Source organism: Mytilus californianus, unplaced genomic scaffold (genome assembly GCF_021869535.1).
Source record: "Mytilus californianus isolate M0D057914Y unplaced genomic scaffold, xbMytCali1.0.p SCAF_20, whole genome shotgun sequence".
NCBI lineage: Eukaryota > Metazoa > Mollusca > Bivalvia > Mytilida > Mytilidae > Mytilus > Mytilus californianus.
Genome location: NW_026262669.1, coordinates 1,406,169 through 1,422,139, shown reverse-complemented (window position 1 = coordinate 1,422,139; position 15,971 = coordinate 1,406,169). Strand labels below are relative to the sequence as shown.

The window sequence follows — 15,971 nt, the reverse complement described above, 5'->3', positions numbered from 1 at the left end:
ATGCATTTTATAACCATTTTAGCAAGTTGTCTAGCTTGGAGATACATAAATTGCTCTTGTTGATCCATGTTTATACATAAAAGTATGGTTTTTTTACCAAATCACTCTTCTTTTCCAACATGTAGAAAAAAGGGGGGACAAAATTATCAAATATATTTTATGTTTGGACCACTGTATTTATATTCAAGGAAGAATCTCTGATAAAAATAAGACATATAGGTAAGAACACTGTTATTTGAGTAGATATTAACAAATCAGAACTGGTAAAAATTGAAAAAGTGTCATATCTGTCACTATTTGTATCCATATGTAGTTTTCTTTGTTTAATGCATATGTTACTACCAGTCCAATTTGAGCTTGAATTCAGTGATATAGGGTTTTGACAAAAGCTTTATGTGTTTTTCTATGCTAGAAATAGATCATAGAAGGAAATTAAGTCAAGCAGAAGTCAATATAACAAGTTTGGTGCAGTTATAGGTATAGAACCACTAATTCAGGCCCGGTCGGAGAGAACATACAAGAAAGAAGTACATATTTTAAAAAAATAGTTCCTACGCATAGCTGTATCTTTGTCAATAGTGGGAATATTTGGACAGTTTTAGTATCAAATGAAAGCTTGAGGACTTGGGATCACTGTAGAACCCTTGTTGAAAGTTTTATTTGAATTATAAAGAAGTATATGCAATTTTCATAGGAGGGCTCATTTGGCCTGTTGTTCAGATCAGAAGTTCCTGTTTTAGTACTATCAAACTTCCGGGAACCAGTACACTCTAATATGCTATTAAAGGTATGTTGATTTTTTCAGCACAAGTCAGCATAAGGTACAGTTTTGACATGAAATAACTGCCACTTTATTTGAACTTAAGACAAAGTAGCCATTTATGCTTGAAATTGCAGAATTTAACATAGAAAGCAATGGGGCTATGAATTAGTGGTTTTATACCGCAGGGGCATAAATATAAACAGCTTTTAATTTGACAATTTGTAAATCTAAGAATTAGACATTGCTTGTTTGAGGTATTAGAATTGAAAACTACTGATGATCTCATTTGATTTTAAACATGAAGTACATGCTTTATGGAAAATTTCTTGGTCCTTGCGTAATTTCAAATAAAATTTCATAAAGCAAATTTCATTATTTATAAACAAAATTGTTCCAGGGTTGTTATCATGTTCTTGTTAAAGTTTTCATTTATTTTAGCTTACACAGTGTTGGAGTGTGAACACTGATTGATTGACTAGTGATTGCTTTATGCTGCCATGAATACTGATACTTACGAGAAAACTGTATTGTAATTTGTATTTTTAGCTTAAAGGGGCACTAGCTACGAGATATAAAAAAAATATAAAATATGATTTTTTTTGTTCAATCATTAATGAAAGTGGAATAGTGAAATAATAATTGGCTTTTAGCAGCCAGTATTGTCTAATTTTGTCAAAATAAGCAAATAAATATTGATGATGAATTATTCACTTGCAAGTGAATAGTTCAACCTCATTGAATCCATATTCATGTGAACTTCAATTTAACCCCTTAGATAGAGTTGGATAACGCATGAATTGTGTGCATGTTTGATTATTTAAAGGAAAAGAATGTCAACATATTTTTAATCTATAAATGAACTTAAATAGACCTAGAAGAATCCAATTGCACGAGTTGCGCTATCTATTTATATCTTTATTTATGTTTATATCCCTTATATGGGCATCGATGGTTTTCGGGAGGTCAACTCGACAGTTAATTAGATGGCATTTAGACTAAAATACACACAAAACGAAGCTACATATTATCAACCCTATGCCCTGTAAATTGTTTATTTTAGATTTTTTATAATTTGGATAAATGTTTTACATTGTTATATAACAAATATGAGAATTTGAGTCAAATCGGTGAACATGAATTTGACAGCTAGTGCCCCCTTAATTGGCATTTGTTAAATAGATATAGGAAGATATGGTATGAGTGCCAATGAGACAACTCTCCATCCAAGTTACAATTTATAAAAGTAAACCATTATAGGTCAAGGTACGGCCTTCAACACGGAGCATTGGCTCACACTGAACAGCAAGCTATAAAGGGCCCCAAAAAATTACTAGTGTAAAACCATTCAAACGGAAAAACCAACGGTCTTATCTATATAAAAACCAGAAACGAGAAACACGTATGAACTACATAAACAGGCGCCAACTACTGTAATCAGATTCCTGACTTAGGACAGGTGCAAACATTTGCAGGTTTTTTTGTCCCAAATTGAGTCCACCTTACAATACAAATTGATTACTCAAAACTTTGGATGTGTTCAATTATTATCAAATCTATGATTTTATTCTTACCGACAAATCTTTCCAGCTCTTCCCCTGCATCAGGATATTTCTTTATAATCTCTTCCCAACTAGCAATGGCTAAATTTTGTTGAAACACTTTTTTGATGCTTTCCCTGGCCCTAGCCTTCTCAACATGCATAGCTGTAATTTTCAAACCATCCTCCAATGCTTTGGAGAGGAACTCCAATTTGTTTGATTCACTGCATCCTTGCAACGCCCTGAATAGCTGAAATTGTTAATTATATAAATGATTTTGAAATGTCAATTATCACTCAAAATACATTGCAATATATACATTTCAATGTCAGATTAAAGATTATTGATGGTTTTTCAAGTAATATGAAGTTCCTCGCTACAGTGTCATACCAGAATGGCAGATTGAAGTCTTTTATAACTATAATATATTATTGATTTAAGTCATTGTTGAAGGCTGTTTGGTTTCTTATAGTTACTTGCATACACATGTGTTGGCCTGGTGGATAGTTGTTATATTGGCATTTATACCAAATCTTCAGTTTTGTAAGGTCAAGTCAATAGATTTTAAAAAACATATATAAAAAATTTAAAGTCATGAATGAGAGAGGGGGGCTTTATATTTCCCATGCATGATTAAATCAATAATTTTAATGCACTCATTATATAAATTACACATATAACCAATAGGATGAAAAAGCAGATTGTTACCCAGAGAAAACATTATCAACTGACCATAATTTTATGTTGCAAGTCCTACAGATGATCGAAGGTTTAACTACAAATTACACATAATCTTAACATTTTTAATACAGAGATATGTCTTGCTTTCTTGTAATTTTGATTATGCAAATGTTGAAATTGAAATAACAAATATTTTAAGTCAATAATCCATGACTGAAGGTACATGGCTAAAGAATCTCCATGGAAATGAGATGTGCCAATGCTTATACAACGGCATACCGAACACCATTGACTTATTATAAGTTGTTCCCTTTAAACACACTTAAACACAAGCATTAACTTGTAGACTATGTAAAAGTTTTAAAGTCAATGAACTATGAAGAGGGGGTGGGGCTGTATAATCTCCATGGAAATGATACTTTGCAAATGCCAATAAATTTGCATACCAAATATCATTGACTTGACATTAGCAGTTCATCTTAAACTGATCGAATCACAAAGTAATACATGTAACTGTTAACTAAGCAAAAGTTTCAAAGTCAATAGACCATAACTTAAGGAGCGGGCCAAATATTCTCCATTGAAATGAGATGTGCTATTGCTTATACAACTGAATACCAATTAACATTAGCCTACCATTAATGATTCCTCATGAACTGACCTAATCACAAACTAATACATGAAAACTAAGCAAAAGTTTCAAAGTCAATAGACCATGATTGAGAGGGCAGGGCCAAATAATCTCCATGGAAATGAGATGAGCCAATGCTATTACAACTGCAAACCAAATATCATTGACCTACCCAGGGGTCGAATTTAAGCTTTTTTGTGTACTAGCCAGCCGGACCACTGGACTGAAAAATCTACTGGTCCTGCAAACATGACATTTATTTGACAAACACTAATATAAATGATAGATGTTTACTTTTATCTCAGTAAACCCCTATTTGCATCAGCAGAATGAGCAGGAAGGGAAAGAATGAAATCCATAAGTCTTAGAATGTTCAAAAAGTCAGTGGCACCACCTTGGTTAAAATCAATCCATTTATTCCCATAGATCTTTTGTGCTGTTCTGATTGTTCATGAGCAAGTACAGATCGAATCTAACTTAACATTTGAAGATCCTGTTACAAAAATAAATTTCTTATCTAAGTCTATCACTGCAAATTTTTCACATGTTATACAATTCATTACATTGCGATCGACTATAATCTAAGCATTTGCGACCTTTCTGCCAGGATTATTGATATTTAAGTTTCCTTTTGTCAATTTCATAAACTATATTCCGATCTTCCTTTTGAATGTCACTTATTTTAATTTTTTTAGTCCGGCTCTTTAACACCTTCCCAAAATTTCCACACTTTGTGTTGTTGTGAAGGACCCTTGACCAATTGTAATACTTTGTACCCTCTAGTACCGTGTAATTGATTTCGAAGGTAACAAATTTTGTACACAAACTGAGATTGTGACGCAATCAGTAATTTTCATAAATAAATTTCTACTGGTCCGCCGGACCACCAGCCCGGGGGGTTACTTCCTATATTTTTAGTGGTACGAGTGTGCCGCAAAACAGGGTCACTTTTTCATGCCCTGCTGGTTAGAACAGGGTCCCTTTTTCATGTCCTGCTATTTAGTACAGGGTCGCTTTTTCATGCCCTGCTGGTGAGAACAGGGTCTTTTTTTAAACAAAGTATTTGTCTAGAAGAGGATCGCTTATTTAACTGTTTAAGTAGTCCAAATAATTATGACGTCTTGCAAGGCTATTTTATTTTTTTTCTGTGACGCCTTCCTAAACGTAGGAAGGCGTCACAGAAAAAAAAATAAAATAGCCTTGCAAGACGTCATAATTATTTGGACTACTGTTTAAGATACCGTCTAGAACCCGGTGTCTAGAACTGCATCTATTTTATACGATCTAGAACAGGATCATTCCCGGTGCATATTTCTGAGCGTGTCTAGAACAGGGTATGTTTTCAATATTTCTGTTTAGAACAGGGTACAGGGTATGTTTTTCAATGTTTTCTGATTAGAACAGGGTATGATTTGGCAAATGCTGTCGGCACAGTTATACCCGAAAGGATAGTCAGTAACCCCCCCCCGCTGGGCCACCAGCTGACAAAATCTACTGGTCCAACACAATCTCTACTGGTCTTGGACCACCAGACCAGTGCTAATTTCAACCCCTTGACCTTCCACTTGTGGTTCACCATAAACTAGAAGCCAAGGTCGGATGGTACACGACAGACAGACATGTACACATTACAATCAGTCCATACACCAAATATAGTTGACCTATTGATTATAGTACATGTACTTGAAAAAATGAACAAAAACACAAAACCTTAAAATTGAAAACAACACGTTTAATAATTTCATGCGTCCAAAGTGCTTTTCTGGATTCACCTTCATCAGGAACACTCAAAGCCAAACATTTGAAATCTGAGGGATGTATAAGTACCGAAAAACAGTTGAAGAGGTATATGACAAAAATACCTAAAACAAATAGCAAAATTTATCTAAGGTCAACTTTGCCTGAGGGAGCTGAAACCTTAGTTTCTTTATAATTTCAAAATTTATAAACGGACAATTTTAGAAAGGTTTGTTATAAATCATGTCAGTACCGAAGTACTGACTACTGAGCTGATAATACCCTCGGGGACTGATAGTCCACCAGCAGTGGTATAGAAACAGTGATGTATAAAACACGTTTAATAATTTCATGCGTCCGAAGCACTTTTCTGGATTCACCTTCATCAGGAACTTCATGACCAATGCAAATGAGTTTTAGGTCAGATAACATGTACCCATTACAATCTTTCCATACACCATATGTAGTTGGCCTACTGCTTATTGTATCTGAGAAATTTACTTAACATGTTACTTTATCCTTGATCACTGACCCATGAAATGAGATCGAAGTCAAGTGAACTGTGTCTCACAGACATACAGACATTGCAAGGAACCCATATACCAAACATATTTATCCTATTACTCATAATAAGTGAAAAAATTCACATGGAAAAAAACCTGTAATTTTTTTAAAGCTTTTGCTGAACCATGAAAAGAAAGTCAAGAAAAATGGACAAATAAATGACGGAAACAAAAGGTATCTGCATACAAGGTATGAAGCATCTGGGTCTTCTTCCTCCTGAACTGTAAAGCTTTATACAAATTATTAGGGACTTTCCTTTTTGAATTTTCCTGAGAGTTTAGTATTTTTGTGATTTTACTTTTTACATTGCCAGGATAGTAGTCCCTATCTCTCATACTTGGTGAAACAATAAAATCAAATCAAATACTTTAATACTGAACTAATAAAGATATAGATACCATGACTAAAGTTGATAAATTATTGATTACAGTACTACTTACCCTCTGTGAAATATTTTTATCGCAACCACTTTTCTGTTCATGAATTTTCACCAACTTTTGATATTTTAAGTATACTGTTTCAGTATATGTGGCAACCGATACAATGGTGCTGCAGCTGTCCTCGCTCAATTCCTGGAAAATAGAGATAACATGAAAACAAATTTATTGTAAAATACCTTAAACTGAAACTTGAACAAGTTAATTCATCACATTTTCATGATAACTTAACTTCTAAATCTTGGTCAAAACACTAACTTTGTATGTATTTCATAAGTTCAAATCATGACTTACACAACAAATAATTAAGTACTTAACAGACAAAAAGCAGGGGAGGGTTGGCACCTTCAAACTTGTTAAACCGGGCCACCAAATTGCTGTCCCAAGTCAGGAACCTATGGTTCAGTGGTTGTAATCTGTTTATGTCATGTGGATATTGTCTCACTGACAATCAAAAACCACATCTCCTTATTTTCATATTAGAAAAATTTTGATTAAATATTTACTTAAAATTCAGGTTAGGGGAGGGTTGGCATCTTAAAATGTGTTTAACTCTGCCACATTCTGTATGAGCCTATCTAAAGTCAGGAGCATGAAATTCAGTTGTTGTCAGTTGTTGCTGTGTAACATATTTGTTTTTCATTCATTATTTTATACATAAATTAGGCCATTACTTTGCTCCTTTGAATTGTTTTACATTTGACAATATGGTGCCTTTTAAAGCTGACTATGTGGTATGGGATTTGCTCATTGTTGTAGGCCTATAGTTTTTAATTTCCTTGTCAATTTGGTCTCCTGTGGAGAGTTGTCTCATTGGCAATCATACCCCCATCTTCTTTTTATATTCAAATGATACTTGAAGGGATACATATGAGACAACCTTAAGTAAAACATTAGAAAACAGTCCAAATTTATATAACCAACTGCATTCATTCATTTCCTGTATTTCAGTCACTAGCACTAGTAGGATATTTTGAAAATCAAATCAAGATGCAGGGGTGTTAGTTAAGCTTTGTGGACAGTTCTAGTTACTGCAACTGTGCCATTGACATAGTCGTAATGCAATTACATTATAAAAGTATAAACTTTGTGACATTTTTAATTTTAATTTGTTTTTGAAGAAACTATCACTTTGTGAAAGAAGGCTGGAATTGGGAAAATTGACTGCTTCACTTTAAATTGTAATTTTTTAACTTCTAAGAATTTTTTATTTGGAAATGTTAAATTGTAGAGTTGCAATATGCAGAGAAAATCCCTACGATCTCTCAAAACTAAATTGATTTTTGTGCTATTTTCACATTTCTTGATTGGTGTGAGAGAAATATTTCTATTTACTAGTGAGATATCTGTTCTTGGCAAATGATTGGTTGAATTTAATTATGACGTTGAATTTTCTTAGTTACTTCTGAATTTCCTGTTATGAAGTCATAAAAAAGGTGACCTTGCTTGATGAAGTCATATATAAAGAACACAACTTTCTGCAAATCTTTTAACAGGAAGGATAAACATAATTAAAGAAACACATTCCATCACTAGAACTTGTATATTACAATATTTCCCCACTCTCAACCGTTACATTTTAATTATTTAAAAAGCTTGGCAAGCCTCACGTAGCCCAGTAGTCAGCACTTCCATGTTGACATGAATATCAATTGTGTGTTCATTTTATAAATTTCCTGTTAACAAAAGTATGAATTTTTCAAAATACTAAGGATGTTCTTTTTCCAGGCATAGATTACCTTAGCCGTATTTGGCACAAATTTTTCGAATTTCATTAATGCTCTTCAACTTTGTACTTGTTTGGCTTAATTACTATTTTGATTTGAGCGTCACTGATGAGTCTTATGTAGACGAAACGCGCGTCTGGCGTATATAATCCTAGTACCTTTGATAACTATTCACAGTTAAAACATTAAAATCTAACTGTTGAAAGTGGAGAAATATCGTAACACGCTTGTTGCAGTGTTGTAATCTATATTTATTTAACAGTATAAATGATAAGCAAATCAATAAATTACATGAACTATATTTAGGAACAATGTAAAGAGTTATCATATATAATACCTTTGTCTCTTCTGTTTCTTGTATGATTTTTTTAATTTTTTTTACTAAATCACCCCCAGTTATTCCCTCTTTGTAGAATTTTCTTGTTTGCTCAACTTTTTGCTGTAAAATAAGGAATAAATGTTCATTTATTGTCAAAAAGTACAGTTTATTATCATATATACTTGTATAAAACATTAATTAAATTTTACAGTTCAATAACATTTAAAAACACTTTTTTGCTGACATAATTGGTGTTAACAGTTTATCTCTATCTATAACAAATTTCGATATGATAACCAAAAACAGCAAAATTTCCTGAAAATCATCAATTCAGGGGCAGCAACCAAACTACTAGTTGCCTGATTTGTCTGAATATTTCAGGTCAGATAGATCTTATTCTGATGAACATTTTAATCTCATGTCATATTTGCTGTAATGCTTTACTTTAAGAGAAATAAGTCAAAATCTGCATTTTAATCCTATGTCCTTATTTTAGCCATGTTGGCCATGTTGGTTAGCAGGTTGCGTCATCCAACTTATTTTTTAAACAAGATACCCTAATGATGACTGTGGCCAATTTTGGTTAAATTTGACTTAATAATTTCATGAGAAGATTTTTGTAAAAGATAATAAAAATTCTAAAAAAAATTGTTAAAAATGACTGTAAAGGCCAATAACTCCTTGATGAGTCAATTGACCCTTTTGGTCATGTTGACTTATTTGTGGATCTTACTTAGCTGTACATTATTGCTGTTTACAGTTTATCTCTATCTATAATTATAATATTGAAGATCATAACCAAAAACTGCAAAATTTCTTAAAACTACCAATTCATGGGCAGCAACCCAACAATGGGTTGTTTGATTTGTCTGAAAATTTCAGTACAGATTTGCTATAAATGCTTTTGTTTCAGAGATATTAGCCAAAACTACATTTTATCTCTATAATTATATTCCAGATGCCATCATAACCAAAAACTGCAAAATTTCCTTAAAATTATCAATTCAGGGGCAGCAACCTGATGACATTTTTGGTTGGATTTGTCTCAGTAGTTTCAGAAATATTTCATGCATAAAATATCAAGAAATAAATTGGGAAAGTGTATGAAAAAAATTACAAAATTAATATAAAATTGTTTAAAAAGACTATAAAGGGCAATAACTCCTTAAGGGATCAATTAGGCATGGCAGCCATCTTGGTTGGTGGTCCAGGTCATCAGACACATTTGTTTAAACTAATGATGATTGTGGCCAATTTTTGTTAAATTAAACAACGACCAACAAAGACGATGGATGCAAGGCGATGAGAAAAAGCTCACTTGGCCTTTTCGACCAAGTGAGCTAAAAACTCCCTTAGTGCTTCAACCAAAATGAATTGTAGATGTTTTCATGGTCTCAGGCAATGATGACCTTCAAATAGAGTAGCTCTCATGCATTCAAGTACTTATGTATTCCTGGGTTTCATTTTTTGGATATGAAAATTACTGATGGATGTAATTCCAGGAAATGCTTTAGATACATCCATTTTATAAATGTTAATTTGATTTAAGAAAGTAGACGAGACATATGTTTCTATGAAGCATGTACATGATCATGTTGGCCAGAAATTAACATGTGAGAGTGCTCACAATGCAAATTATTTATTTGACTAATATTAACCAGGGGAGTAAGCTCTTAGTAAATGTGAGTACTCTGAGATCTGTACTTTGTATTATTTTTTTGTAAGGGATATTAACCCTGCCACGTCCTGTCAGTGTTTTTGTTTGATGTTTTTCTTTGTATGGATCTGATGAGTTAAGCCCTTGTCAACTGTCAGATTTTTATAGTTTGTTTCATTTGGTGTGCTGTAACACTACTATGCCAGGTTAACATGTTTAACCTCGCCACATCTTAATGTGCCTGTTACAAGTCAGGAGCCTGTAGATCATTGGATATTGTTGGTTCATGTTTGTCATACTTGTTTTTCTTTAATTGTTTTGTGATGAATTATGCTGTTACATTGTTCGTCTTCTCATTTAAATTGTTTCATATTTTTCATGTCAGGCCTTTTATAGCCAACTTTATGGTATGGGTTTTTCTCATTGATGAAGAATGTACACTTGCCTATAATTGCTTACATCCACTTTATTTGAACTTTGGTGGATAGTTGACTCATTGGCAATCATACCACATCTCCTTAGTCATATATTGTTGAAGAAGTACTTACTTGAAAAGTTACTGGCAAAGTTGTCATCATAAAATTGTGTCTATTCCCAACACTTCTAGCCTCCTCAGGGGTTAGACCAGCATACAAATTAACGTTAATCTCACTGTAAAATTTGAAAGTAGTAATAACTTATTTAGTATTAAGATTTAAAGGCTATGTTTAATGAATACAGATGACTGTTTTACTTCTTTAATCTTCTTTTTCTTGCTTCAAGGTTTTTTTATAGCTTCCATGTGATTCATTTTTTAGGAAGATCTTGCAATGACCTCAGACATCTTGTAATTTTTTCTTAATGACTGCCCTAAATTGCCAACAGACTGAATTCAGACAAAATGTCCAGTTTCAGATTTAATATCAATAAATTGCATTGCTGAGTGCAGCTGGATACGATCGCTGAGGTCCAACCATGAACAGTTGGGGCAAAAATGGACACAATATTCGCGAAATCAATCCCAACCTTCCTTTTGTGGTTATAAACCTTGTGTTTAAATTTCATAGATTTGTAATTTATATTTACTAAATTAAGTTATTGTCCGGAAAGCAAATGTCTTTGGACAACACAGACAACAACAACGTGATACCAATATATGACAGCAGTCGTATAAAAATGCATCATTAAAACCATATAAAAAAAAGTATTATGTATCTTCTTAAAACCTTTAATTTTGCAATAAATAACAGCACATACCTTGAAATATTGATCCCTTCATCTTTAAGCTCTTTCATTGCCTGTATTAGGTGATTACCACCTAATAAGAACAGTTTATAGTCCCCTAATTGTGTGTCAGAGTTTTTAAATTCATCTGGAGACTTACACTGCAATATATTTCATGAATAGTTATGAGCATGGTTAGTTAGTCAAATAAGTTTCAAAACTGTAAGTCTTAGAAAAATAAATGAAAGTGTTTTAAAAGATAAAAAAAGTAGAAAGCCTAAATTATCATCTGCCTTGTGACATCAGTTTTAACATGCATCTTTTTTTATAAAGGAAATGTTCATTATTCAAAATATATTTTCAGTCCAGTCACAACAACTGCCTTTCTAGTGCCTAAGAATTACTTATGAGTATCTCAAAGAATTCAATGGTGATTCAAACAAGGGAGAGTTTCACGCCTACAATATCCTTTAGTTTGAAAAACCAAATTGTTAATCTGTTTATCTGTATTTTTATAGGCAAAGTTAATGACGTAGGCTTTTGAAGTCAACAATTCTGTTTCTCCCTGACTCAAAAAGTCCAATATCACTAGAGTATAATGAAACTAAAAAAGAAACCAAAAACAAATCAAATAAAAATTTGAGAGAATAGTGATATCAAATATTATTTTTCTTTTTTTTTGCAAAAATCTTATATCCTTTACAAAACTTTCTTGTTATAGTCCTTATTGGATATCATTGTCTAGTAAATATAACACAAACACCACACGTTTCTTAAACAGTATTTTGTTTAAAGACAATACATTTACTTGTAATGCAAATTCTTTGTTGAAGATTTTTGAATAGATGATGTCATTTAATATTCTTAAATGATAAAATCCAGAAATGTATATGCCTGTAAACCATCCTTTACTGATTTGAATTGATCATTTTGCAGTTTTTAAAAATAATTTGGTTGTTAAAAAGAGCAACAGTTACAATGTACCAAAGGTAATATCAAGTTTCAATGACAAAAGCAGTGGGATATCCAGTGAACGAAAACAAAAGAAAATTCACTCTTCTTATGATAGAGTGAAAAAAAGACAATAATAAAACAATGTCGGTGTCCATACTGATCAAAAGTTATTTCCAAATAATGATGGTGCATTTTGAAGAAATTATTTGTTAAACTGTGTTATTAGAAATATACATGCATTGAAGACCCATTGGTGGCCTTCGGCTGTTGTGTCTGCTCTTTATTGTCTCTTTGACATATTCCCCATTTCCATTCTCAATTTTAAATATACAATTTTTTATGTTCAGTATTTATCGAGATAATTGCTTTAGAAGCTTGAAAAACTGAAATTTAAAAACTGCTAATCTTTGCTGCATATTAATAAAAAAAAAATGAAAAAAATCATGTTCATACACAATCAAAGATCCTTTGAGTCACCAATTTTCTGTGTGTTCCAAAAAGTCATTAGCGTGTTACAATTTCCCAAAGTATGCTTATTTTTTACACCTTAGCTGTCGAGCACACCGGTCTACTTTTGTAACATGTACATTCAATAGGGAACTATTGATTGTCTTTTCATGAATATAAGCATTTCAAAGTCTGTATGTGCAGGTTAAAAACATAAAGATAACTAGTTTTATAAAGTATTATCTTCCTACTATTCTGTATGCAATTTTAAGCAAAGGTCGTCTTGAGTTTTGTAAAGGTATTTGCTGTCTTCTCGATCTATTCACATTCAATGTTAACATCAAGATAAGGTCTGTTTGATTTTGCTTAGTAACTTAATTTAAAAAGTGCCAATCTTTGCTGCATATCAATCGATTCCTTTGAATTTTTTCCCTGATTTTCTATGATCTAGCTGTATATATATATACGAAAAATTAGCACAGTAAAAAAATAAATTGAAGTTGGTACTCCAGGAATTCATTCGCATGGCAACATTTTAAACCAATTCTACACCAAGCTTCTATAGCCTGCTGTACTTTTTATTTTCTACTTAAGGAGGAAAATGAAAACATTGAGTGGAAGTTTTGTTTTTATTCAAATTTATTTCTATTTTACTATTTACCAGAATGTTTTTCGGTGAATCCATAATTGATAGCGTCCTTGTTAAGATGGGACAAATATTGAGAAGATTTAGTTTTGAATATTTACAGGGGAGGTAATATTTTGTCACTAGATTTCCCACTGAAAAGATAACCTGTTTGTTGATATCTTCCTTTGAGAATGTCTATTTTGTCTAATTTGTCACTTATAAAAAATTGATACTTCTGTGATTTAAAATACAAGCAAATAACTATATATTCAAATTACCTTAGTTGGGTCCATGAGAACAGGCAGGGTCAAACCTGATGGTGGAGATCTGCTTTGTCGAAGCCTCTTCTTTAGTGCTATGACCCACTCCTGACGAATGGTCCTGCATTCATATTGTTGTGGTGCCTGCTCCATATCATCAAGGTTCATTACATATTCTCCTGGATTATGAATATATAAAATTTAAATCAGAAGAGTTGTAATGACCAACTAATTTGCAGTAGTATATTCAAAATTCTACTTTCAACAGGGCATAACATTTAGAACAAAAATAAATCATAATTTCCTGTCAATATGCACATGATGATATAAAATATAAATAATTTATGATATTTTATTATTTATCATCCACTGTCAATCATATCCAATTTTTAAAGGGAAATAACTATAAAATTTTACAAGATTTACAATAATATATTTCATGGTATCTGTGAGGTGTTTGTATTATTGCTTGTTGACAAAAGCTCAATCCTACCTTACATTTATGTCCCATGACCAAAATATTTTCTTTAGACATAACAAATTCTGTCCAAGTTATAGTGCCTAGAAATCCTATCATGCTCAAGTCAATAACAAACAACACCATTAACTCTTAGATAAGAAATTTAAGTATAGCTTCATTAAGGTATATGTGGATTCCTATACTAAAAAGAAGGCATTCTGAAATTAAAGAAACGACTAACTTACCAACTAACTTCTCATTTTCTTGAGGTTCTATAGCTTTCTCTTGTGGCACTTCAAAAACCTCTGGCATCTGTTTGCGAACTTTACTCTGTCCCCCCTTTTTTGCTGCTTTAGATTCAATCTTATATTTTTTCACATCTTTCATTTGACCAGTGAATTGATTTTTTAACAATTTTACCCCCTTTTTCATTCCATCAAAATAAATCTGAAAAGCAGAAACAAACGGTATTTAGAAAGTTGAAATATAAGATCATCAAATTATTTTTAAACTTTTTTTTTACTATCTTATCTTTCTTACTTTTAGTGATACATGTAATACTAAATAAAATACTTGATGTTAACATAAAAAGTTGATACAATTTGCTAAATATGACAGACAGAATGTACTTGGTTGTTTTAAATGACATTATATGTTATTCAGGTCACATAGTGACGGGTGTTATGACGACGTTTTTGAGATAAAAATGTCAAATATACCCCAGCAGTTTCCTGCCTATATGCTGACATCTCTGTGTTATTATCCAATCACAAAACTCAACACATTTGTAACATGTAATATTGGGTAATATTTGGCCTGGTCTTTAGTTTTGTTCATGTATTAAAATTATACAAGGGAAATAAAAAAATTAGTATGCATTCTATAACGTTAATGTTTGTTTAATGCGTTGAAACTGCAAGTCAAAATTTAGCTAATCAAGTCAATACTTTTGACATGTAATCATGGATATTTATTGAAATTTGTCGTTTTTTTGTTCAGAAAAACATTTTTTTTTAAAGAAAACTTTCTGAATATTATATTATTTTACAGATACTGTACAAAGGAAAGTAACCATAAATTTTCCATAGATATAAAGATTTGGTTTTGAAGTTTGGTTGTACCTGTAGAAAACTTATTTTTCTCTGACTGTTTATGACATCTTTACACTAAATCCATTGGATGTTGGATGTGTACAGATTGATAATTTAGTCTTAGATGCATGATTTTTTTATTAGTTGTTAGTGGCTTTGAACTAGCTGTCAGTAACTGCGAGTACTCTCAGATCTGTACCTAATGTCTTTTTGTTGTTGGGATGTACAAGTACCGGCCACGTCCACGTCCACTTGTGTTTGTAGTATTTGTATTTTTATCCATCTTATGAGTTAAGCCTTTTTCATCTGATTTTTACAGTTCGTTCTTATGTTGTACTGTTATACCACTGTCCCAGGTTAGAGGAGGGTTGGGATCCCACTAACATGTTTAACCCCACCATATTCTGTTTGTATGTGCCTGTCCCAAGTCAGGAGCCTGTAATTTAGTGGTTGTTGTTTGTTTATGTGTTACATATTTGTTTTTCCTTCATTTTTAACTGGATTTTCGAAGGAAATATCGGTTATTAAAATGGGGATGTACGGCGGGCGACTGGGCAGGCGGACGGGCAGCTGCCAAACAGTGTCTCCACAATAACATGAAAACGCTTTAACAAATAATTTTTTTCAAATTTAAATATGTTGTTTCCTGGGACTTAATGCAGGTCTAGTTAATTTTTCAAGATTTTAGTATTTCTCCTTTTTGAGTTATCGCCATTTTTAATATCCAAAAGTGGAATTTTTAAATATTTATCTCTTGTTATCATGTTATGAATTGTCTTATCTCACAATAAAAATTGGAGTGACAGATTTATTTGAAAATTTTCTATTTCCTAAGTGGTGATGATTATAAGCTATATTATTAGACATTTTGAAG

At 32.2% G+C, this 15,971-nt stretch overlaps 1 protein-coding gene across 1 annotated transcript; it reads right to left on the bottom strand.

Annotated features, from left to right (window-relative positions):
• Window positions 1-2,278: 2,278 nt before the first annotated feature.
• On the bottom strand, window positions 2,279-14,523 carry LOC127731798 (uncharacterized). The gene is made up of 7 exons (XM_052240639.1): window positions 14,252-14,523; window positions 13,565-13,725; window positions 11,291-11,418; window positions 10,603-10,705; window positions 8,416-8,517; window positions 6,355-6,486; window positions 2,279-2,551 (listed from the first exon to the last, which is right to left on the bottom strand). The coding sequence occupies exons 1-7, from the start codon at window positions 14,436-14,438 to the stop codon at window positions 2,279-2,281; spliced, it is 1,086 nt and encodes a 361-aa protein (XP_052096599.1). The 5' UTR covers window positions 14,439-14,523.
• Window positions 14,524-15,971: the final 1,448 nt, after the last annotated feature.